Source organism: Chiloscyllium punctatum, chromosome 39 (assembly GCF_047496795.1).
Source record: "Chiloscyllium punctatum isolate Juve2018m chromosome 39, sChiPun1.3, whole genome shotgun sequence".
NCBI lineage: Eukaryota > Metazoa > Chordata > Chondrichthyes > Orectolobiformes > Hemiscylliidae > Chiloscyllium > Chiloscyllium punctatum.
Window position 1 is genome coordinate 60,905,907 of NC_092777.1, and position 24,033 is coordinate 60,929,939.

Sequence of the window (24,033 nt, forward strand, 5' to 3'; positions counted from 1 at the left end):
GTGTTGAAAGCTGAACTGTGGTCAATGAGTAGGATTCTTACATAGCTGTTCTTGGTGTCAAGATATTCTAAGGAGGAGTGAAGGGCAAGTGATATGGCATCTGACGTGGATCTGTTGTTCTTTGAGAGCCAACGAATAGTTGCTGACGACCTGTTGTGTTGGTATTAGTCACCATCATAAGTATGTAATACATTTAGTTTGATGGCATGTGTCGGTATTGTAATTTTCTGGAGTTAGATTTTAGTTTCTTTACCTGAGAATTAAAATCGTCTGTTTCCGAACATGAAGTGCCTTCTCGGAGTCTTTGTAGATGAATAATTTGTACATTGCTTCAAATATTTCTTCATATATAGTATTTTTGAGATCAATTTAAGCTATCGTTTTGTTACTAAAATGGCACTCTGTTTCTCTACATTTTTAAGGATTTGTCACATAAACGTTAAAACATTGCATTCTCTGAAGGCTACAACTAATGTAGTTTGCCATGACGTGACAAGCTGTGAGATATTACATTTAAAGTGTTACTAGATTTAAATTGACTCCCATACAATGTATTTTTCGCATAAAGGTAGCTTATGACTTGACTCTTTCTTCTCTTCGCCCCTGCCCTGATCACAATCAAACTTCTGCATTTTAAAATTGTTTATGTGGCCAAGCCATCTTCATTTTTTTGTTTATTTTACTTTTGTAATAGTTTGTGTACATACATGTAAATGATGACTGAATGTATTATATCAACTGCTATCATCATCTATCCCTCAGTTTGACAATAATGTCTACACGGGGTTGCAAGTTTCTGCTGTAGATCTTAATGTGACCAAACAGGCAAAAATTTGGGCATGTGAAGCAGGATATGCCATGAGATAGTGGGATCTGGGGTACAGGATTTGCTTCCACAGCTTTTATCTCTGCTACTGCTCTCCCTCATCATTGCAGTGTTTGGATTAAAATGTGTTGCAATATGATCGAACTTGATGGACAAATTGTCACCAGCATGATTGGTAACAAACGCAACACAGTGTTGACATGCTTCAAGGAGAGCTTCAGAGTGTCATTGAAGTCTCTCCTGGAGCATTGACCATTTGAGAATTGATGAAACACACTCTGGTGGGGAACACATTTTGGCTATCTGAACCCACTCTATTGCATTGATTTTGTAGGAGTTTTGCCTGAGTACTTATGGAGATGTCTTCAGGGATGACATTGCCATTTGTTTGATGGTCCTCTAACTGAATTCAAAACATGTGACAAAGGTGTTGCTGGTGAAGTTTCTCTAGTGCTCAGTAGAGTCACTGATACAGAGTCCAAGTTTCACTGCAGTACTGATAATGAAACTGCACTATGCAATTTGACTTTTGTTTTCATGTGGAGGTCTTTGTTGTCAACTCCCTGCTGCAATGTATAGAAAGATGAGCTGGTGTAGCTGATTTGGTGTTTTATCTCCTCACCAATGATTGACTTCTGAGAAGTGCTTGCTAAGATACTTGAAGTAAGTGTATTCCAGAGTCCGTCCTTTAACATATTTGAGAAGCAGTGAATAGGTATCAGTTGATGTAGGAATGTTGTTTTGAGAACATTTGAGGACAAACTGAGTTTAATGAAAACAGAGTTGAAGAGTTGGAATTGGAAGTCTGGCTCAGAGTTGGCAATGGCAATGCAGTCATTGTAAATTGTAGTCTGTATTTGTCAGATGACAGATTGCTTAGTTTTAACATGGAAGAGTTCTTCATCCAGGAAATCTTCAGTATATGCCATTGGGCAGTTGATCTTTGAGGTCAATAGCTTCTATCAGGCAAATTGTACATACTATGAAGGCTATCACTTCGCCTTGTTTGATATAGACCTGAATGTTGAAGGTTAGATCTCTTACTCAAGATAATTGCATTCATCATCACAAAGCATCTAAATTTCTGAAGTGCAATATATAGAACCTTGCTATTTACTGAGTCAATGGTTTAAGTCAGGTTAATGATGAGTTCCTGGTGGCATTCCCAATAATTTTCTTGGATTGCTTGGCTGCTAAGAGTATGTCAGTGGGTCGCCTGGAAAGTTGAAAGCCAATTGATGTCTGTGGAAGGATTTCTTCAGCCACAGGAAGTAGACCGTTCAGGAGAATGCATGTCATGACTTTCTCTGCTGTGAAAAAGAGGGAAACGACTTGAATGTTTCCACTGCATGAATTATTTCCCTTGAAGATGGTGACAGTTGCCACACCCTTTAATTTATGGAGATGTGGAATGCAATAGTAATGGTGATCTCGGGGGGGTGGGGAGGATGGAGGGAGAGGAAGGAAACTTTTTGGGGTGTGTTGGGAGGAGGAACCTCTGCACTGAGTGGAGTATTTGTGTGAGCAAAGGCCCACCAACTTCAAAGTCTTCAGGGATATCATCAGGGCTCCAAACATTGATGTTTTCCATATACAGAGAAATCTCGATTATCCGAATATCAATTATCCGAATATCTGGTTATCCGAAGGAGATCTCAAAAATGTGTTTCCAACACTGATCATGTCTTTTGTTTACAGTGATTAAAAGTGAACTCGGCTTACTGAAATGCTGCCGAGAACAGTCCTGGACTGATGAGAGCCCAGGCACCTTCTCCAAAAGACTGACTGCCTGCCGTCTCACTCCCCAAACTTTTCCTGGAGTTCCACACACGGATGTACCCTAAATCCTTCTTCCCCAGATAATCTTTCCAACATTGTGCTGTACATGGCAAAGGTGGAAGCTGTCAAAAAGTTGCGGTAAAAAGGTGTGTGTGTGCGCGTGCACGCATGGGTGGTGTTAGACAGGGTTGGGGATGCACTGTGGGCGGGCGTGGGCTCGCACGTGGTGTGTTGCTGCCTCGTCCCCTGAATGGGGAGCGGACTTAACAGAAAAGTCCGAGCCCAAGAGGAGAGGCATTGAATCAATTAACCGAATAATCAATTATCGAAACAAAATAGTGCCCGCCCATCTCATTCGGATAATTGAGGTTCTTCCGTATTTGATTGCTTTTTGTAGTTCTCCCATCTACAGTGGTTCACCTGTAGATTCCTCAATGGGTTACTGTCTGGTAGCCTGGAGATCGATTGCTGCCGCTGTAAATTCGTGGCTAAAAAGTTGGTGAAAATGTTCTTTCCAATGTTAACAAATTGTTTTAACAGTTGTAGAAAGAGAAATACCTGTGAATGAAAGGAGTTTTGTCCATTTGACCTGAGTCTATATTCAAATATGTTTCGTATAGAAATTCCAAATGTGTTTGTGCAAATGACTAATCAAAGTATTACATAACTCTGCTATGTACCACACCAAACCTCCTGCAAGTATTTTACCTTGTTTTTACCTTATCAAGAAGATAGCCTACACCCTAACTTTTGTTCAAAGGCAAGTGTAATTCAATTGGTCACACTACATCGGCTCTAAGCAAAGCATACTTTATTCTTGCCCCTAGTTAAAATACAAACAAAAGAAAGAAAAATTGGAATAGCTCACTCTTTTGGGAAATTTAACAGAATAATAGATTATTTAACTACTAAACAACGACTGTTCCAATATAGTAACATCCCATAAACACACTCTTGGCAGAGGCCAAGTCAGTAAAACAGATTGTCCCACATGTGATTCTGGCAGCAGAAAGAGAACCCAAGCTTTTTAGCTGCAACATTTTCTGCATCCGGCTGAACAAAGAAATCTAAGGGTGTAGGTGTATAGATCCTTGAAAATGGAGTCGCAGGTAGACAGAAGGCATTTGGCATGCTAGCTTTCATTGGTCATAACATTAAATATGGGAATTGAAATGTCATGTTGTGGTAGTGCAGGATATTGGTGAAGGTACTTTTGGAATACGGCGTATAATTCAGGTTGCCCTTCTGCAGGAAAGATGCTGTTAAACTTGAGAGGGTACAGAAAAAATTTACAAGGATGTTGCCAGTACTGGAGGGTTTAAGCTATAGGAAGAGGCTGAATCAGCTGGGGCTTTCTTCTCTGGAGCGTTGGAAACTGAGGGGTGACCATATGGAGGTTTATAAAATCATGAGGAACATGGATAGAGTGAAAAGCTAAAGTCTTTTTCCCAGGATGGGCGAGACGAAAACTAGAGGACATAGATTTAGAGTGAGATGGGAAAGATTTAAAAAGGACCTGAGGGGTAACTTTTTCAGAGGGTGGTACGTGTATGGAAGAAGCTGCCAGAGAAAGTGGAGGCAGGTACAATTACAACATTTAAAAGACATTTGGATGGGTACATAACTAGGAACGGTTTGGAGGAATATGGGCCAAATGGGATGAGGTCAGGTTGGGATGCCTGATTGGCACGGATAAGTTGGACTACAAGGTCTGTTTCTGTGCTGTATAATTCTATGTCCGAATAAGTTAATTAAAATAATTGCAGTATACCTTTATTTTGAGACGAAGCCACATTTGGTATGTTCATGATTAATTGCAATCAATATTTCTCATGGCAATTAAATTGACTCTGTCACCTTGTAGCATTTTTGCGTTAGCTCCAGATACTTTTTGGATAATGAGTGTTTCGACAGCATGATTTGGCTGTAACGTCGCTGAAGAATTAGAGAAGGGTGTTTTTGAAGACATTGGCAAAAGTGATGTTCCAGCTTGGAATGGTTCGTGCACTTTGTTCTGCGCACGCGCGATATCAATGCCAGTTTTCATGCCGTTCTGCGCATGCACTGATGTTTGCGCTGAAGTCTCTCCACAGTGCTGTGCATGTGTGGTGTCAACGCCGTTCGTTCTGTCGTTCTGCGCATGCGCTGACGTCAGTTGCCGACAGAGCAGCTTTCTTACATTTTTAAAATGTACTGTGTTAAATTTACTTTTGTTTCATCAATAAATATGATATCAACTTGCATTCAGGCTGTACTTTAGACTTTTGGGTGATTCTTGAGCGATCATGAGTGATATATTTTGCTGGTTTGCCCCATACCCCACTTTTTTCATAAGTCCCATGATTTCTGTTAAGCGTCTTTCTATTAACCGAGGTTTTGCGAGGACGCAACTACCGCGTTACAGAAGAACTACCTGTATATTTGTATGTAGTTGTCACATACCATTTAAACTGAATGCTTGTGAAAAAAAATGATCTTCTAGTCGCAAGCTTGTTACAAATGGGAAGAGTGTCAGATTGGAAATGAGCATACAAACTGAATAAACAAGAGTATTGATATTTTAAAGCCACTCAATAAATGCAGGTTTTTGTTGAAATACTATATTTATTACAACACATCTCTGGAGTAGGTGGGACTTGAACTCAGGCCTCCTTGCTTACTTTGTCACAGGATCCTTTAAGAGGAGTATTGTAAGTTTTTACATGTAAGCCTTTGTTCAGTTTGAAAGATAGATTAATCAGTTAAGACTAATTGGCTAGTAATTATCATAATAGATTACCCAATCTAATTTACTTTGTCTTTTGATAAAAGATCAATGAATTTGTATTTTCTTTGTAGTGTTTGCTGTTTGCCAGAGTGTCTCTTTTCAAGACTTATAAATACAACTGTTTGATTTTCAATGAGCAGTTTCATGGTCAAACACTCAAATATTTTACTTAGGCATGGGTATTTTAAAAAATATTTTTATTGAGAAAGGAAAGGCTTTTAAATAAAATTACAAAATTACAACAACAGTAAACCAACAACACTACTCTATATAAAGAACAACAACACAAACAAAACAAAACTATAATCATGTCTTCGACTGGAACAACACATCTGTCCCCAGACAAGCCAAACAAAGACATGCATGAGAATTCCTAGAAGGATGGCATTCCAACTGGAACTCTATCAACAAACACATTGAGTTAGACTCCATCTATCACCCCCTGAGAAAAGGAACAGGAAGTGACTTCACCACAGGAAATGGCATCACCAACCCAAAGAAACCCAAACATATTAATAGAAAGCAGGAATTTTCAGCATTGCTTTGCATGAGGTCCACTGAAGATGTTACCTAGTAAGGTAGCGAAATGTCTGGAAATGAACCTTTCAGCTCAGCGAGCAAGCCTACATCTAATCATGTGCAAGATAAACAGCCCAGTAGAAGTAATCAATAAATAACTCTGCTCAAAACAATAACTCCTGACCTTTGAGAGCATTGAATATTACACCCGCATTTATTCAAAATTCTTCCTCTTGGGGTACTAACTTCACTAAATCAGATTGTCATGGCTACACAAAAGCCCAAATTAAAATGGCAGACAAATCTACGTAATCCAAAAAGGTCTGCCATGTCTTATAAAAATGTTCACTTTTTTGTTGCACCGTATTTGTGAGAAAGTCCAGGGAGATATATTCTATGATTAGCTTATGCCACCAGGGGTTTTTCAGACAACCAACACATCAAAATGTTTTTCGTTCTGCAGAAAGTAAGGATATTAAAAAGTTTTCTCCCATGAGTATCGAAAGAAGATAAATTAGGCAGGCCCAGGAGAAGAGAGATCGGGTCCATCTCTATTACTGCTGCCACAGCACTCCAGTATGTACGAAGCTTGTGGCAGGACTACAGACATGAGTGAGAGTGCCAGTACTTATTTTACACTTGGGGCACATTGAGGATACTCGCACCTTAAATTTTGAGAGATAATCTGGGGCCGGATAGACCCTATGAAGAATCTTCACCTGCATGGTGTGGGTTATATTACAGATTGAAATCTTTCTCACATTTTCACAAATATCCTCCCATGTCTCAGAGGAGAACTCAACTCCAAACTCTCTCTCCCAGACCTCATATAGTCGCTCAATATCATCTGAGGAATCGCCCACAACAGATGCTAGACTATTAACTGAGAAAGTGCTCTTGGCTCGAAACACCCTCTTCTCTGTGTTGGATCTGTAGGAGTCGGTCAAAAGCATAGTTCTTTTTTGAATAAAAACCCTAATCTGGAAAAATCGAAAAAGCTCTCTGGTAGATAATCCATATTTGCAGCTTATTTGGTCAAAGGACATCATTATTTCACCCTCAAATAATTCGCCCAAACAGCAAACTCCCCTAGCTGTTGAGATTATAAACCCAAGGTCCATTATCCCCGGCATACCAATTATCGGGGTAAGAAAAGAAGTTTTCGATATATTACCTTCACTCTGCCACATTGCCCTCCGTGCTTTGACAGTATTAATAATTATTGGGTTACGACAGTATTCCGCAACTGTCCTCATTTTATCTAAGAACAACAAGCTAATAAGAGGACACTTTGCCTGAGAGGCCTCAATAACCAATTATATTGACACCGGGTCCTCTCAAGCCCAGTCACACTCAAACGATAAAAGGGAGTAGAACTGATATCTTTTAACATCCGGGAGGGGATGTTGGGCAATTGCAATTTGGTGAGCTTAATAAGGGGCCGCCTATGGTGCTAGGTAATAGATCTAAACCAGCCACTAAGTCTCCGAAATGTTTGCCTGGGAAAAATCAAGGAAGCATTCGCATAGGGTATAGCAAACGAGGAAGGACATTCATTTTTATAAGGGCTACTCGACTTAACCAGGATATCGGAAGGGCTTGCCATCTTTGAAAATCTTGTTTAATCTTGTCAAGCAAGTGGACAAAGTTAGCCTTAAATAACTGATTGAAGATGGAAATAACAAAAATACCTAAGTAAACCCCCCTCTGTGACCACTTAAAGGGAAACAGTGACTCACCCTCAACACCAGATATTCCCCCAAAACACCCCATAGGCATAGCCTCCGATTTGAAAAATAAATCTTATAGCCTGAAAAGGAGCCAAATAAATTAATACATTATATCAAATGGGATACAGAAACTACTGGGTTGGACAAAAAGATGACAATGTCATCCGTATATAATGTGATCTTATGTGCTTTTGATCCCACTTCTGGGCAACCATGTTAGGATCCCTATGGATAGCCTCTGCCATCGTTCAATCGCCAACGTAAAAGGTAGAGGTGAGAGGGGACAATCTTGCCAAGTTTCCTTACAGATATTAAAATTACTGGATCTTACACCATTGGTCAGAATCACAGCCAGAGGATCACTTGCCCACCTAATAAAGACTTCACCTTGGCTATAACGTTTCAGGGTGTAAAAAAAGTGGCCACTCAACCCGATCAAATGCCTTCTCTGCATCTAAAGAGATCACTAATACCTGAACCGACTGCTGCTGACATGCTTGGACCATATTAAGTAACCTCCTAACATTGTTGGAGTATGCGACCCGATATAAAACCTATCTGGTCCTCTTTGACAATGGAAGGCAACACCGTTTCCAACCTTAATGCAAGAGTCTTGGACAAAATTTTAAAATCAGAATTTAGAAGCAAGATAAGCCTCTTAAAAAGCACAGTCCTCCGGGGTCTTCTCATTATTAAGCATGAAAGGGATATTAGCCTTTCTCATGGATGATAGAATTCACTGGGTAGACCATCAGGGCCGGGCACCTTTCCACTTTGAATCTGCTTCACCGCCTCCTGTACTTCTTGCACTGTTAAAGGGGCATTAAGGAGAGACGCCTGTTCTGAGGTCATGCCTGGAAGATCCAGGTTCTTAAAAAAAGGACCCTATCTTAGCCCACTTGTCCTCACAGCATTCCAATTTGGGGTAAAATCTCCAAAATGCAGGATTGATCTTTTTAGAATCACGAGTAAAAATCCCAGATTCCTGATTGAGGTAATAGATTGGGGATGTTCTTTTTCCGAGCCAGATATGCCAGATATTTGCCCGGCCTATGACCATGCTCAAACAACCTTTGTTTTGCAAAAGAAAGTTCCTTCCTCGCTGTGTGAGCATGGAATTCAAGGTGGACAAGCTGTGATCTGCTGCAACTTATGTTAAAGTTAAAAATCACAAAGCACCAGGTTATAGTCCAACAGGTTCCACACCCTCCTCCCTGATCTTCATCCCCACCCCCATTCACCTATTGTACTCTATGCTACTTTCTCTCCACCCTCACCCTCCTCTCATTTATCTCTCCATCCTTCAGGCACTCTGCCTGTATTCCTGATGAAGGGCTTTTGCCCGAAATGTCGATTTTCCTGCTCCTTGGATGCTGCCTGAACTGCTTTGCTTTTCCAGCACTCTAATCTAGAATCTGGTTTCAGCATCAGCGGTCATTGTTTTTACCCAGGTTTATTTAGAAGCACTAACTTTCGGAGTGCTGCTCCTTCAGGTGGTTGTGGAGAATAAGATTGTAAGGCACAGAATTTATAGCAAAGGTTTACAGTGTGATGTAACTGAAATTATATTGAAAAAGACCTGGATTGTTTGTTAAGTCTCATCTTTTAGAATGACCATGTTGGTTTAAGTTCTTTCATATGTAAATAGCAAAAGTTTTTTAAAAAGTTACATTCTCAAGTGAACATTAACAATAGGTGTCATGTTGGCCCAGATAATGTATTGAAGGTGTGAGCTTCCCTGTGAAGCTGTCTGTGCCACAATGGTCAGACTGATTCTAACTTAAAAAATGAATTTATAGAACCTTACATGGATTCATGCAGTTTTTTGAGAAAAGTAAAATGTAATTCTGCTAGTACAAATTCACCCCACAGACTTGTGTGTGTTTGTTGTTTGGGGGGTGGGGGTAGCGTTTATGAGTGTTTCTGAGAGAATGTGTGTATGTGAGTGTGAAGGAGTATAAGTCTGTGAGAGGGTGTAGGACATAGAACAGTACCAGCGCAGTACAGGCCCTTCGGCCCTCGATGTTGCACCAACCTGTCATATCAATCTGAAGCCCATCTAACCTACACTATTCATGTATGTCCATATGCTTATCCAATGACGACTTAAATGTACTTAAAGTTGGCAAATCTAGTACTGTTGCAGGCAAAGCATTCCATACCCTCTCTACTCTCTGAGTAAAGAAACTACCTCTGACATCTGTCCTATATCTATCACCCCTCAATTTAAAGTTATGCCCCCTCATACGCGCCGTCACCATTCTTGGAAAAAGGCTCTCCCTATCCACCCTATCTAACCCTCTGATTATCTTATATGTTTCTATTAAGTCACCTCTCAACCTCCTTCTCTCGAACGAAAACAGCCTCAAGGCCCTCAGCCTTTCCTTGTAAGACCTTCCCTCCATACCAGGCAACATCCTAGTAAATCTCCTCTGCACCCTTTCCAAAGCTTCCACATCCTTCTTATAATGCAGTGACCAGAACTGTACACAATACTCCAAGTGCAGCCGCAGCAGAGTTTTGTACAGCTGCAGTATAACCTCATGGTTCCAGAACTCGATCCATCTATTAATAAAAGCTAAAACATTGCATGCCTTCTTAACAACATGCCTTCTTGGGCGGAACGGTGGCACAGTCATTAGCACTGCTGCTGGCACACAGCGCTAGAGACCCGGGTTCAATTCCCGCCACAGGCGACTGACTGTGTGGAGTTTGCACGTTCTCCCCGTGTCTGCGTGGGTTTCCTCCAGGTGCTCCGGTTTCCTCCCACAGTCCAAAGATGTGCAGGTCAAGTGAATTGGCCATGCTAAATTGCCCGTAGTGTTAGGTAAGGGGTAAATGTAGGGGTAGGGTGGGTTGCGCTTCGGCGGGGTGGTGTGGACTTTCTGACAGAGCATATTGCAGCACTGAAGAAAGAACTCTATGACCTGAGGCTCATCTGAGAGAATGAGATCTTTCTGGACAGGACCTTCAGTGAGGTTATTACACCGACCATACCAGAAGAGAGTCGAAGAGAGAAGACGGTGAGGAAGGCAGAGAGGAGACAAGTGCAAGAGACCCCAGTGGAAGTACCTGTCAGGAACAGGTTGAATCTTTTGGAAACAGTAGAGACAGACGACACTGCCAGTCCGCGAGGCGGTCAGGTCTGCCAATCAAAGGTTGGCGTGGAGGCAGAGCCGAGGAGTCAGACATCACACAGAGACGTGGTAATAGAGGATTCCTTCGTGAGAGGAACTGAACGGGGTTTTTGTGGCAACAGGTGGGATTTGAGGATGGTGTGTTGCCTTCCTGGTGCCGGGATTAAGGACATCGCAGACAGTGTGCAGGAAATCCTCAAGGGCGAAGGTGAAGAGCCAGAGGTAGTATTACATGTCGGCACAAATGATGTTGGGAAGAAGAGGAGGGACGTTCTACAGTGGGACTTCGGAGGATTCGGAAGAAAGCCGAAAAGCAGGATGTCCAGGGTGGTTATCTCTGGTTTGTTTCCAGTTCCTCGGCCTGGAGAGGCCAGAAACAGGGAGATAATGAACTTGAATGTGTGGCTGGGGAACTGGTACAGGAAGCAAGGATTTAAATTCTAGGATCACTGGGGTATGTTTTGCGATAAGGTTAAATTATACAAAAGGGATGGGTTGCACCTTAATAGGTGGGGGAACCAGCATTCTGGCAGGCAGGTTTGCCACTTCAATACAGCTGCGTTTAAACTAAATAGCGGGAGGGGAGGGGACAAACTAGAAGTTTAAGAAGGAAATTGAAGGGAAAATTAGAACAAGCGAAGTCAAGAAAGACAACGGTATCAATGGAGCAGAAAACTCAAAAAGGGATCATGCCATAAGGTTGAGTGAAAGCGGGATTGATAGGAAGGGTGAGGGCAGTAACAAATTAAAAATATATATGAATGCACGAAGCATTAGAAATAAGATGGATGAGCTTGAGGCTCATTTGGAAATTGGCAATTATGATGTTGTGGGGATAACGGAGACGTGGCTTCAAGTGGACAGGGCCTGAGAAATGAATATTTAAGACTGTACGTGCTATCGTAAGAACAGACTGACGGGCAGGGGGGTGGGGTGGCCCTGTTGGTAAGGAATGATATTCAGTCCCTTGCGTGGGAGGACCTAGAATTAGGGGATGTAGAGTCAGTATGGATAGAGCTGAGAAATTCTAAGGGTAGAAAGACCCTCATGGGAGTTATCTACAGACCCAAAACAGTAGTCTGGATGTAGGGTGTAAATTGAATAAGGAGCTGAAATTGGCCTGTCGCAAAGATATTACTACAGTTGTTATGGGGGTTTCAACATGCAGGTAGACTGGGAGAATCAGGATGGTACTGGACCCCAAGAAAGGGAGTTTGTGGAGTGCCTCCGAGATGGATTCTGAGAACAGCTGGTGCTGGAGCCTACCAGGGAGAAGGCAATTCTGGATCCGGTGTTGTGCAACGAATTGGCTTTGATCAGGGACCTCGAAGTGAAGGAGCCATTAGGAGGTAGTGACCATAATACAAAAAGCTTTAATCTGCAATTTGAAAGGGAGAGGGTACAATCGGAAGTAACAATATTTCAGTTGAATAAAGGGAACTATGGAGCTATGAGGGAAGAGCTGGCCAAAGTTCAATGGTGCAATACCCTAGCAGGAATGGCAGTGGAGCAACAATGGCAGGTATTTCTGGGTATAATGCAGAAGATGCAGGATCAGTTCATTCCAAAAAGGAAGAAAGATCCTCAGAGGAGGCGGGGTGGCCATGGCTGACAAGGGAAATTAAGAAACATATAAAGTCAAAAGAGAAAAAGTATAACATAGCAAAGATGAGTGGGAAAACTGAGGACTGAGAAGCTTTTAAAGAACAACAGAGGATAATTAAGAAGGAAATACGCAGAGAAAAAATGAAGTACGAAGGTAAACTGGCCAAAAATATAAAAGAGGATAGTAAAAGCTTTTTTAGGTATGTGAAAGGGAAAAAAAATGGTTAAGACTAAAATTGGGCCCTTGAAGACAGAAACGGGTGAATATATTATGGGGAACAAAGAAATGGCAGAAGAGTTGAATTGGTACTTCAGATCTGTGTTCTCTGGGGAAGACATAAGCAATCTCCCAGAGGTAATAGTGGCTGAAGGACCTGAACCGAAGGGAATTTATATTAGGCAGGAAATGGTGTTGGAGAGACTGTTAGGTCTGAAGGCTGATAAGTGCCCGGGACCTGATGGTCTGCATCCCAGGGTACTGAAGGTGGTGGCTCTAGAAATCGTGGATGCATTGGTAATCATTTTCCAATGTTCTCTAGACTCAGGATCAGTTCCTGCGGATTGGAAGGTGGCTAATGTTGTCCCACCTTTTAAGAAAGGAGCGAGAGAGAAAGCAGGAAATTATAGACCAGTTAGTCTGACCTCAGTGGTGGGAAAGATGCTGGAGTCAATTATAAAGGACAAAATTACGACACATCTGGATAGCAGTAACAGTATAGGTCAGAGTCAGCATGGATTTATAAAGGGGAAATCATGCTTGACTAATCTTCTGGAATTCTTTGAGGATGTAACTCTGAAGATGGACAAGGGAGATCCAGTGGATGTAGTATACCTGGACTTTCAGAAAGCCTTTGATAAAGTCCCACATAGGTTAGTGAGGTTAGTGGGCAAAATTAGGGCACAAGGTATTGGGGGCAAAATACTGACTTGGATTGAAAATTGATTGGCTGACAGGAAACACAGAGTAGTGATAAATGGCTCCCTTTTGGAATGGCAGGCAGTGACCAGTGGGGTACCGCAGGGATCAGTGCTGGGACCAGCTTTTTACAATGTACATTAATGATATAGATGATGGTATTAAAAGTAATATTAGCAAATTTGCTGATGACACAAAGCTGGGTGGCAGGGTGAAATGTGAGGAGGATGTTAGGAGATTACAGGGTGACCTTGACAGGCTAGGTGAGTGGACAGATGCATGGCAGATGCAGTTTAATGTGGATAAATTTGTGGTTATCCACTTTGGTGGCAAGAACAGAAAGGCAGACTAAATGGAGTCAAGTTAGGTCAAGGGGCAGTACAACGAGATCTAGGTGTTCTTGTACATCAGTCAATGAAAGCAAGCATGCAGGTACAGCAGGCAATGAAGAAAGCTAATAGCATGCTGGCCTTCATAACAAGAGGAATCGAGTATAGAAGCAAAGAGGTTCTCTGCAGCTGTACAGGGCCCTAGTAAGACCACACCTGTAATATTGTGTGCAGTTTTGGTCTCCAAATTTGAGGAAAGACATTCTGGCTATTGAGGGAGTGCAGCGTGGGTTCACAAGGTCAATTCCTGGAATGGCGGGACTGTCTTACGTTGAAAGATTGGAGCGACTGGGCTTGTATACCCTTGAGTTTAGAAGGCTGCGAGGAGATCTGATTGAGACGTATAAGATTATTAAAGGATTGGACACTCTGGAGGCAGGAAACATGTTTCTGTTGATGGGTGAGAGGACACAGTTTAAAAATAAGGGGTAGGCCATTTAGAACCGAGTTGAGGAGAAACGTCTTCACCCAGAGAGTAGTGGGTGTATGGAATGCTCTGTCCCAGAAGGCTGTGGAGGCTAAGTCTCTGGATACTTTCAAGAAAGAGTTGGATAGAGCTCTTAAGGATAGTGGAATCAAGGCTTATGGGGATAAGGCAGGAACAGGATACTGATTGAGGATGATCAGCTTTGATCATAATGAATGGTGATGCTGGCTCGAAGGGCAGAATGGCCTACTCCTGCACCTATTGTCTATCTCTCTGCTTATCTACACTACTAAGAATCTTACCATTAGCCCAGTACTTTGCATTCCGGTTACTCCGACCAAAGTGAATCACCTCACACTTGTCCGCATTAAACTCCATTTGCCACCTTTCAGCCCAATGTCTCTCTGTAACCTACAACATCCTTCGTCACGATCCACAACTCCACCGACCTTAGTGTCATCTGCAAATTTACTAATCCGCCCTTCTATGCCCTCATCCAGGTCGTTTATAAAAATGACGAACAGCAGTGGACCCAACACCGCCCCTTGTGGTACACCACTGGTAACTGGACTCCAGGATGAACATTTCCCATCAACCACCACCCTCTGTCTTCTTTCAGCAAGCCAAGAACTGATCCAAACTGCTATATCTCCCACAATCCCATTCCTCCACATTTTGTACAATAGCCTACTGTGGGGAACCTTATTGAACGTCTTGCTGAAATCCATATACACCACATCAACCAGTTTACTCTCATCTATCTGTTTGGTCACCTTCTCAAAGAACTCAATAAGGTTTGTGAGGCACGACCTACCCTTCACAAAACTGTACTGACTATCCCTAATCAAATTATTATTTTCTAGATGATTATAAATCCTATCTCTTATAACCTTTTCCAACACTTTACCAACAACTGAAGTAAGGCTCACTGGTCTATAATTACCAGGATTGTCTCTACTCCCCCTCTTGAATCGGGGAACCATATTTGCTTATTCTCCAGTCTTCTGACACTATTCCTGTAGACAATGACGATTTAAAGATCAATGCCAAAGGCTTGGCAATCTCCTCCCTGGCTTCCCAGAGGATTCTAGGATAAATCCCATCCGGCCCAGGGAACTTATCTATTTTCACACTCTGCAGGATTTCTAATACCTCTTCCTTGTGAACCTCAATCCCACCTAGTCCAGTAGCCTGTATCTCAGTAATCTCCTCGACAACATTGTCATTTTCTCGAGTGAATACTGTTTCTAGAGTGTATGCTGTTGAAAAATATTCATTTAGTGCTTCCCCTATCTCCTCTGACTCCACACACAACTTCGCACTACTATCCTTGATTGGCCCTAATCTTACTCGTCATTTTTTTTTATTCCTTAGAAAGCCTTAAGGTTTGCCCTGATCCTATCTGCCAACAACTTCTCATGTCACCTTCTGGCTCTTCTGAGCTCTCTCTTTAGTTATTTCCTGGCTACCTTTTAACCCTCAAGCGCCCTAACTGGGCCTTCACATCTCATCCTAACATAGTTAAAAATCACACAACACCTGATGAAGGAGCGACACTCCGAAAGCTAGTGTGCTTCCAATTAAACCTGTTGGACTATAACCTGGTGTTGTGTGATTTTTAACTTTGTACACCCCAGTCCAACACCGGCAACTCCAAATCATCCTAACGTAAGCCTTCTTCTTCTTGTCCAGAGATTCCACTTCCTTTGTAAACTATGGCTCCCGTGCTCTACAGCTTTCTCCTTGCCTGACATTACATACTTATCTAGGACACATAGTGGATTTTCCTTGAATATGCTCCACATTTGTAATGTGCCTAGCCCCTGCAGTTTCCTTCCCCATCCTATGCTTCCTAAATCTTGCCTAATTGCATCGTTCTTACCTTTCCCCCAGCTGTAATACTTGCCCAGTGGTATACACCTATCCCTTTTTATCACTAAAGTAAACGTAACAGAATTGTGATCGCTATCACCAAAGTGCTCACCTACTTCCGAGTCTAACACTTGGCCGTGCTCATTACCCAATACCAAATCTAATGTGGCTTTGCCCCTCATTGGCCTGTCTACATACTGTGTCAGGAAGCCCTCCTGCACACACTGGACAAAAACTGACCCATCTATAGTACTCGTACTATAGTGTTCCCAGTCAATATTTGGAAAGTTGAAGTATCCTATGACAACTACCCTGTCTCTCTCACTCCTATTGAGAATCACCTTTGCTATCCTTTCCTCTACATCTCTGGAACTATTCAGAGGCCTATAGAAAACTCCCAACAGGGTGGCCTCTCCTTTCCTGTTTCTAACTTCAGCCCATACTATCTCAGTTGATGAGTCCCCAAGCATCCTTTCTGCAACTGTAATACCGTCCTTGACCAACAATGCCACACCTCCCCCTCTTTTACCATCTTCTCTGTTCTTAGTGAAACATCTTAATCCTGGAACCTGCAACAACCATTCCTGTCACTGCTCTATCAATGTCTCCGAAATGGCCACAACACCACCTTATTCCGGATGCTCCTGGCGTTGAAGTAGACACACTTCAAACCAACTTCTTGCTTGCCAGTGCCATCTTGCGTCCCTGAAACTTGATTTTGGACCTCCTTTCTCTCAACCTTTTCTATACTTGAATTACAGTTTTGATTCCCATCCCCCCTGCTGGATTAGTTTAAACCCACCCCAATAGCCTTCGCAACTTTCCCCTCCAGGATATTGGTACCCCTCTGGCTCAAATGTGAGACAGTATGTGTAGGCAAATGCGAGAGGGTAAGCATGAGTTTGTGTGTTTGTGTGGGAGTTTTCAATATATAATTTCAGTTACATCACACTGTAAACTTTTGCTATAAATTCTGTGTCTTACAATCTTATTCTCCACAACCACCTGATGAAGGAGCAGCGCCCTGAAAGTTAGTGCTTCCAAATATATCTGTTGGACTATAACCTGGTGTTGTGTGATTTTTAACTTTGTACACACCAGTCCAACACCAGTGTCTCCAAATCATTTCAAAAACTACATCTACAAAAAACCAACAAACTAAACCAGCTACAAAATACAAATGGGGAACTCTACCCCTACCCACAGCGGGCGTTTAACCATCCCACATACACCTTCATAACTCCTTCTAGCTTGATCCACACCCTAAACTCAAGCAAAAGAATGAAAAAATAGGTAATATTAGCAAAGAAGTTAAAAGTGAACATTCTACCCATCCCCACCTGTACATTAACCCAATTAACATCGGAAGAAAATCCAACAGCACTTTCTTTTAGAAAAGGAGAGAAGCGCAAAGAGAAAATAAAAGGGACAAAAACATTTTCTCTATCCTTTAGACCGTCCAGTCTATTTTAAAATGTCCAGAAAGTTTTCGCATTTTTCAAAGAATCAAATGAGTATACAGACCTATCATGTGTAAAATGAAGCACCACCGGGTATCTTACTGAATACTGAGGTCCCTCTGTCTTCTCTTAACTTCATCAACGGACTTCCTTTTATGGATCATGACCGCAGAAAAGTCATGGAAGAGCATTATCCTGGATCCTTTGGTAAATCGAAGCCTGTGGATCTCTTGTTGTCCCTGTAGCATTGGAATTGCACTAGGACCGGACGGAGGCGCTGGTCTGAACCGGATCTGCGGACCGCAACCCGGTGACCTCTGTCAACCTTCACTCAACCCACCTTGGCCTCCCAACCAAGAAATCGCAGCCACCAGCCTTCAAAAAATACTTTTGGCTGCGCACCTCCCACTCTGTCTGCAATCCGACAACTCAGATATTCTTTCTCCTACCTGTGCTTTCGAGGTTGTCAACCTGCTCAATCAAGGCCTGGACCTGTTTCTCCAGGGTCTGGATCCACTCCTTCGAGGACTCGACCACAGTCTTGGATGCTGTGGTCCACCATTTGACCTTTTCCACTCGCCTTTTGAGCCCTTCAGGCTCCTGCTCGTGCTTGTGTGGGATGGTCGAAATCCATTCCAGCCTAGTGCGGCGCTCTTCAATTGACACCTTAATCATTTCCCAGAGCTTCACATCTGTTGGGTAAGCGATTCCAATGAAGTTGCAGTGGAGGCTGAAGCTTTGGCCGCAGTCATGGTTGCAGGCGTGCCTGATGCCGCCAGCGAATGTCCCGTGTTGGAATTTAATTGAACCTTTACTTTTTGTCATCTTCACTTGCTTAAAAAAGATTTATAGCAATTCCATGACTGTTTAACTATTGAATTTTTTCAAAATAACTTGGGTTGGGAGGGTAAAAACACAAATTCGCCTGAGTTTTGGTGCAGAGCTCAACAGGGCAGACCTTTCAGATCGCCACCATCTTGGATCACCCGGACTGGGTTTTAATGGAGAAAAGGTGGCATGGTGGCTCAGTGGTGAGCACTGCTGCCTCACAGCCCCAGGGACCCAGGTTCAATTCCACCCTTGGGCAACTATCTGAGTGGAGTTTGCACATTCTTCCCCTGTCTGCGTGGGTTTCCTCTGGGTGCATCAACTTCCTCCCACTTTAGGTGGATTAGCCATGTTATAATTTTCAATAGTGTACAGGGTTGTGCAGGCTAGGTGGGTTAGCTGTGGGGGGGATGCAGATTTACTGGGATAGAGCGGGGTGGGGACCTGGGTGGGATGCTGTTCAGAGTTGTGCACTCGATGGGCTGAATCCCCTGCTTCCATACTGTAAGTATTCTATGATTTGGAGAATACTTGTGACTAACCTCTTCATTGGAAGTGAAGGATTTGAATTCAAGCTCAAGCACTTGGGCATGTTTTGACTTCGGAATAATAAACTGGTTTAATCACTTTTCAATTATGATTTTTGCCCAAATATTGCAGCATCTGGTGGTATGATTTTCTGCATGCTGTATGCAATGTATTTCTTTAAAAACAATACTGATGGTTGAATAAATTTAGTATTAACAGCTGGTTATTATTTACCGTGGCATTTGCATCTTTAGCTGGATTGACCTCCTATTTGTAATGTTACTAAAATTAATATCCAAACCACATCTGTCAATGTACCAGTGCCCAAACCACTTCTAACAGTGCTCTTTTCAAAGGAGGTTTTAAGTTTTATATTTACATTTCTAAACTATTTGATTTTTTTATAAATCTGAATGGTATCTATTAGAGATATACTGGAGATGGAAAACTCTTAAAACAAAGTTGTGCTGGATTTTCAGATTTTTAAACATCTTGTTCCAGATTTTGGATCGGAAAAATAATGAGATTGAGGAGCTAAAGACACTGTATAGAAACAAGCAAAAGGAAGCAGAAGAGGTGAATAAGAAGCTGGAAAAGAGAGGTAAACCAAAGTCAAAGTTGCTGTTGCCACAGCGTCATGCTGTTTTTGCAGCAACATTTTTTTTCTAAATCCTGAATTGGAATGTTCATGCATGAGTAGAAATGCAAGGAAATAGGCTGTTTAAGCTTGAGAATGAATATTTTTAAAATGTCTTATTGAGTGATTCTGACAGGGGCTGTCTGGCCATAAAGGAATGGCTCCACAGTGTGGTATTATTGGCAGTCCCCTTTTCTATGTGAATCCAATGATCTTTTATGGGCAGGAGTCAGCATACATTTGGGTGGCATTAAACAATTCCTTCATCAGCTGACTGTAAGATTTTATTTTTTAATTTTGAATCACATTCTTGCACCCATTATATAATTTAGTATTACCATTTGACAAGGCAGAGCTCTATTGCCCTGCTCTTAAAATTTTACAGCCACTGGGTGGGTTCCTCTTGTAGCTGTCTGTAGGGGTTGCTGAGAGGTGGGAGAGGAGAGAGAGTTGTCCAAATAATCTCAGTTTGAAATAATTTATGACAAAGCTATTGCTGCAATTCCCTAGATTAACAGTTAGCCTGATTGACAAACTCCTAATAACCAGCAGGAAATGGCTTTTATTTCCTCTTCTGCTTCTGTTTTGTGTGTTGCTGGATGAAGGTATCATGTTACAATGTTAATTGAATCTCTTGCGTTACGTTTTAGTTGTATTGTGATATTTTAAAAATTTACCTGATTAACGCTGATCAACAAACTTCAACCTGTTGATGAGTGATAGGATCCTCAGTGAAAAGCTAAATTTTGTTGCAAGATTAATGAAGTTGAATCTTTGAAGTACTGCCAAATCACAGTTATATCTTCAAAAAATATGAATCATATAAAAATTTAATTCCTTCTCATGTAAATATATTTTTGGTACTCCACAATGAACCTTGGCTTTGATCATTACAGGGACACTTGGCATGAAATAAACTTCAGCATTGTGCTGGTGATGTAAGGGCAGAAATTCCATGACAAAATTTAAACCATTATTGTGGCCTTCATTGACTATTTCTTTGGCTTATATGGCAGTCATAAGAATTTGCATTCATATTGTGTGTTTAATGTATTAAATACCAAATGGTGCTTCACAGGAGTGTATATATTATTATCTGGCTCCAAACTTGAATGTGTTTATTGCTTGACTGTGGAACTTGTAACATGCTCTCAATCTGATTGATGAGCACCTGAATATTATACATATCCCTGGTTATTATTATTTCCATGATTTTACTATAACAATGACAGTGTAAAGAGAATTTGGAATACTACCTGGCCTATGTTAGTGTCAAATTAATTGAAATGATGTGGAGGTGCCAGTGTTGGACTGGGGTGGACAAAGTTAAAAATCACACAACACCAGGTTATAGTCCAACAGGTTTATTTGGGAGTACCAGCTTTCAAAGTGCTGCTCCTTCATCATGTGACTAGTGGGGCAGGATTATAAGACACAGAATTTATAGCAAAGTCTTTATTATATAGTTATTTATAGTTAAGTCTTTCATCTTTCAGAATGGGTTGCAGTTTTCAATATATTAATATGTAAATCCCAGAACTTCTTTTCAGTCACATTTTTGAAATAACTTAAGGTTTTAATTTAAAAAGGTGATATCGCAGCTCAGACAATGTATTAAAGGTATGAGGTTAGAGTCTGCCTGTATCCCAATCTTGAGTCAGACTGGCTCTGTTTCCAAAGTAGGAATTTATAAAATGTTATATGAATTGACTGTCTGCATTGATTACCTGCAGCTTGTGTGCTTTCTGAGCAAAAATCGAATGTATTTGCAAATACAATTCTGCAAATGCAAATTCACCCCATAGGCTGATATATGTTGCATGTGTATGCATATGCATATGCATGTGCATGTGAGGGAGAGTGTGTGTGTGTGTGTGTGTGTGCATGAGAGACTGTGTTTGTGTTCTTGGTAGAGTGTGTGCATGAGTGTGATGGAGTATAAGCCTGTGAGAAGGGATGAGAGAGAGCGTGTGTATGAGAGAGGGTCTGCTTGAGTGTGTGAGTCTGTGTGTGTGAGAGAAAATGTATAGTGTAGTGGAATCACATGTAGTATTACGTGAATGCAAGGTCCCTGTTGGGCCACTGTCCCATTTGCTACAACACAACAGTCGCCAGTCAGGGATGTTCCCTCCCAGTCAGGGAACACTTCAGCGGTCAGCGACATTCAGCCTTGTATCTTCTGGTGACCATCCTCCAAGGCGGACTTCGGGATATGCAACAATGCAGAGTGGCTGAGCAGAGGCTGATAGCCAAGTTCAGCGCCCATGAGGATGGCCTCAACCGGGACATTGAGTTCATGTCACACTGCCGGTGGCCCCACTACACTATACGCTCTGTCTAACGCACACACAAGCACACATACACATGCACCTTTACATGCTCTCATGCTTATGTAGACCCTCTTTCATACACACATTCCCTCTCAGGTGCATGCACATACACCCCCCACACCCACGTGCACACCCTCTCACAGGCTTATACGCCGTCACACTCATGGATACACTCTACCAAGCACTCACTCACTCACACACACGCATCTGCGCACAAACATATACACACACATATATATAAATGTCTGTGGGGTAAATTTGGAGAATTGTATTTGCAGATACATTCTATTTTTGCTCAATAAGCACACGACCTTCAGGTAGTCAGTGGAGGCAGTCAATCCATATAATATTTTAGAAATTCCTGCAATCCATTCTAGAAGATGAAAGACTTGACAATCTAGGTTTATTCAATATATCATTTTAATTGCATGACACTGTGATCTTTTGCTATAAATTCTGGTTTTTATGATCCTGCCCCACTAGTTACCTGATGAAGGAGCAGCGCTCTGAAAGCTAGTACTTCCAAATAAACCTGTTGGACTATAATCTGGTATTGTGTGATTTTTAAAATTAATTGAAAGCAAACTTTCTAGCAAGTAGGTCACCCAACTTTTTTCTTATGTTGTTCCTCTCACTTCCCTTTTTTTTTAACCTCAGTATCTGCACCTGAGGGGTGATATGGATGATCTGATGGCAAAAGTCCTTCACCAGCTGTTTCGTAGGTTTAGTGTTCCACTACTCAATGACTGACTTCTAGTAACTGAACTGGCTATCATTGCAAGTCAAAAGGTAGTTAAGGTTGGGCTGAACTCCAAGCCCTCTGAATTGGAATTTGAATGGCTTGTCCTACCTGCTTTTTGTTCTTAGTTTTTTATCTGTTCAAACTTTGAACTATTTATAAATGTACTTAGTACAGTGGTACTCATTTGGTAGAACTTGTTGATGCTGAATCCTGTAAATCAAATTTAAAGTAAAAGGTAAATTTACTTAAAAGACAACACAGCATTGAAAAAAAACCATAGGTATTTGACAAAAATAGAATGCATGTTTAAATGTTGATGTGTATTTCTGCTCTCAATGTATTCTACCATGTGGCAAGAGGAGTGTTATGAACCAGACCAAAGCCCCTCAAAATATTTTAAGAAGGTAGCCTTGACCCTAACTTTTCTTATTTCTAAAGGCAAGCGTGAAGTGCCTTTTCTAGTTGCATTGCGATGAATCAAACTATTCAATATTAAGCGAAACACAATTTATTTAAACACCGTAGTTAAAATACAGCCAAAGAGAGTGGAATTTAAAATAACTTAATTCAACTGGGAAACTTAACAGAATAGTAGACATAGTAACTATTATTAATTAACTGTTGCTTTCATATGTGCCTCACAAACCTTATTAAGTTCTTTGAGAAGATGACCAAACAGGTGGATGAGGATAAAGCGATTGTGGTGAATATGGATTTCAGTAAGGCATTTGGTAAGGTTCCCCATGGTAGGCTATTGCACAAAATACAAAGGCATGGGATTGAGTGTGATTTAGCGGTTTGGATCAGAAATTGGCTAGCTGAAAGAAGACAGAGGGTGGTAGTTGATGGGAAATGTTCATTCTGGAGGTCAGCTACTCGTGGTGTATCGCAAGGATCTGCTTTGGGGCCATTGCTGTTTGTCATTTTTATAAATAACCTGGATGAGGGCAGGTTAGTACATTTGTGGATGACACTAAGGTTGGTAGAGTTGTAGTTAGTGCTGAATGATGTTGTAGTTACAAAGGGACATATCTAAACTGCAGAGCTAGGTTGAGAGGTGGCAAATGGAGTTAATGCAGAAAAGTATGAGGTGATTCACTTTGGAAGGAGCAACAGGAATAAAGAGTACTGGGCTAAGATTCTTGGCAGTGTAGATGAATAGAGAAATATTGGTGTTCATGTACATAGATCCCTGAAAGTTGACACACAGGTTGTTGATAGGGTTGTTAAGAAGGCATACGGTAAGTTAGCTTTTATTAGTAGAGGGATTGAGTTTTGGAGCCAGGAGGTTGTGCTGCAGCTGTAGAAAACTCTGGTGCAGCTGCACCTGGAGTATTGCATACAGTTCTGGTCACCACATTCTAGGAAGATTGTGGAAGCTTTGGAAAGGATTCAGAGGAGATTTACTCGGATATTGCATGGTAAGGAGGGAATGTCTTATAGGAAAGACTGAGGGACTTGAGGCTGTTTTCGTTAGAGAGAAGAAGGTTGAGAGGTGACTTAATGGAGACATATAAGATAATCAGAGGGTTAGATAAGGT

General features: G+C 41.6%; 1 protein-coding gene across 8 annotated transcripts in view; it reads left to right on the plus strand.

Moving 5' to 3' along the window:
* cep112 (centrosomal protein 112) overlaps positions 1-24,033 on the plus strand; it is a 577,437-nt gene that overhangs the window by 167,651 nt on the left and 385,753 nt on the right. For 7 of the 8 annotated variants that reach the window (XR_011954852.1, XR_011954853.1, XM_072558882.1 and 4 more), the window contains exon 10: positions 19,285-19,384. The exons of the other annotated variant lie outside the window; for it this stretch is intronic. Coding sequence is in view for 5 of the 7 variants with exons in the window: in XM_072558882.1 (XP_072414983.1) it covers positions 19,285-19,384 (100 nt within the window). In the remaining 2 variants the exon portion in view is untranslated. The remainder of the gene's footprint in view (positions 1-19,284; positions 19,385-24,033) is intronic. 8 annotated transcript variants of the gene reach the window in all.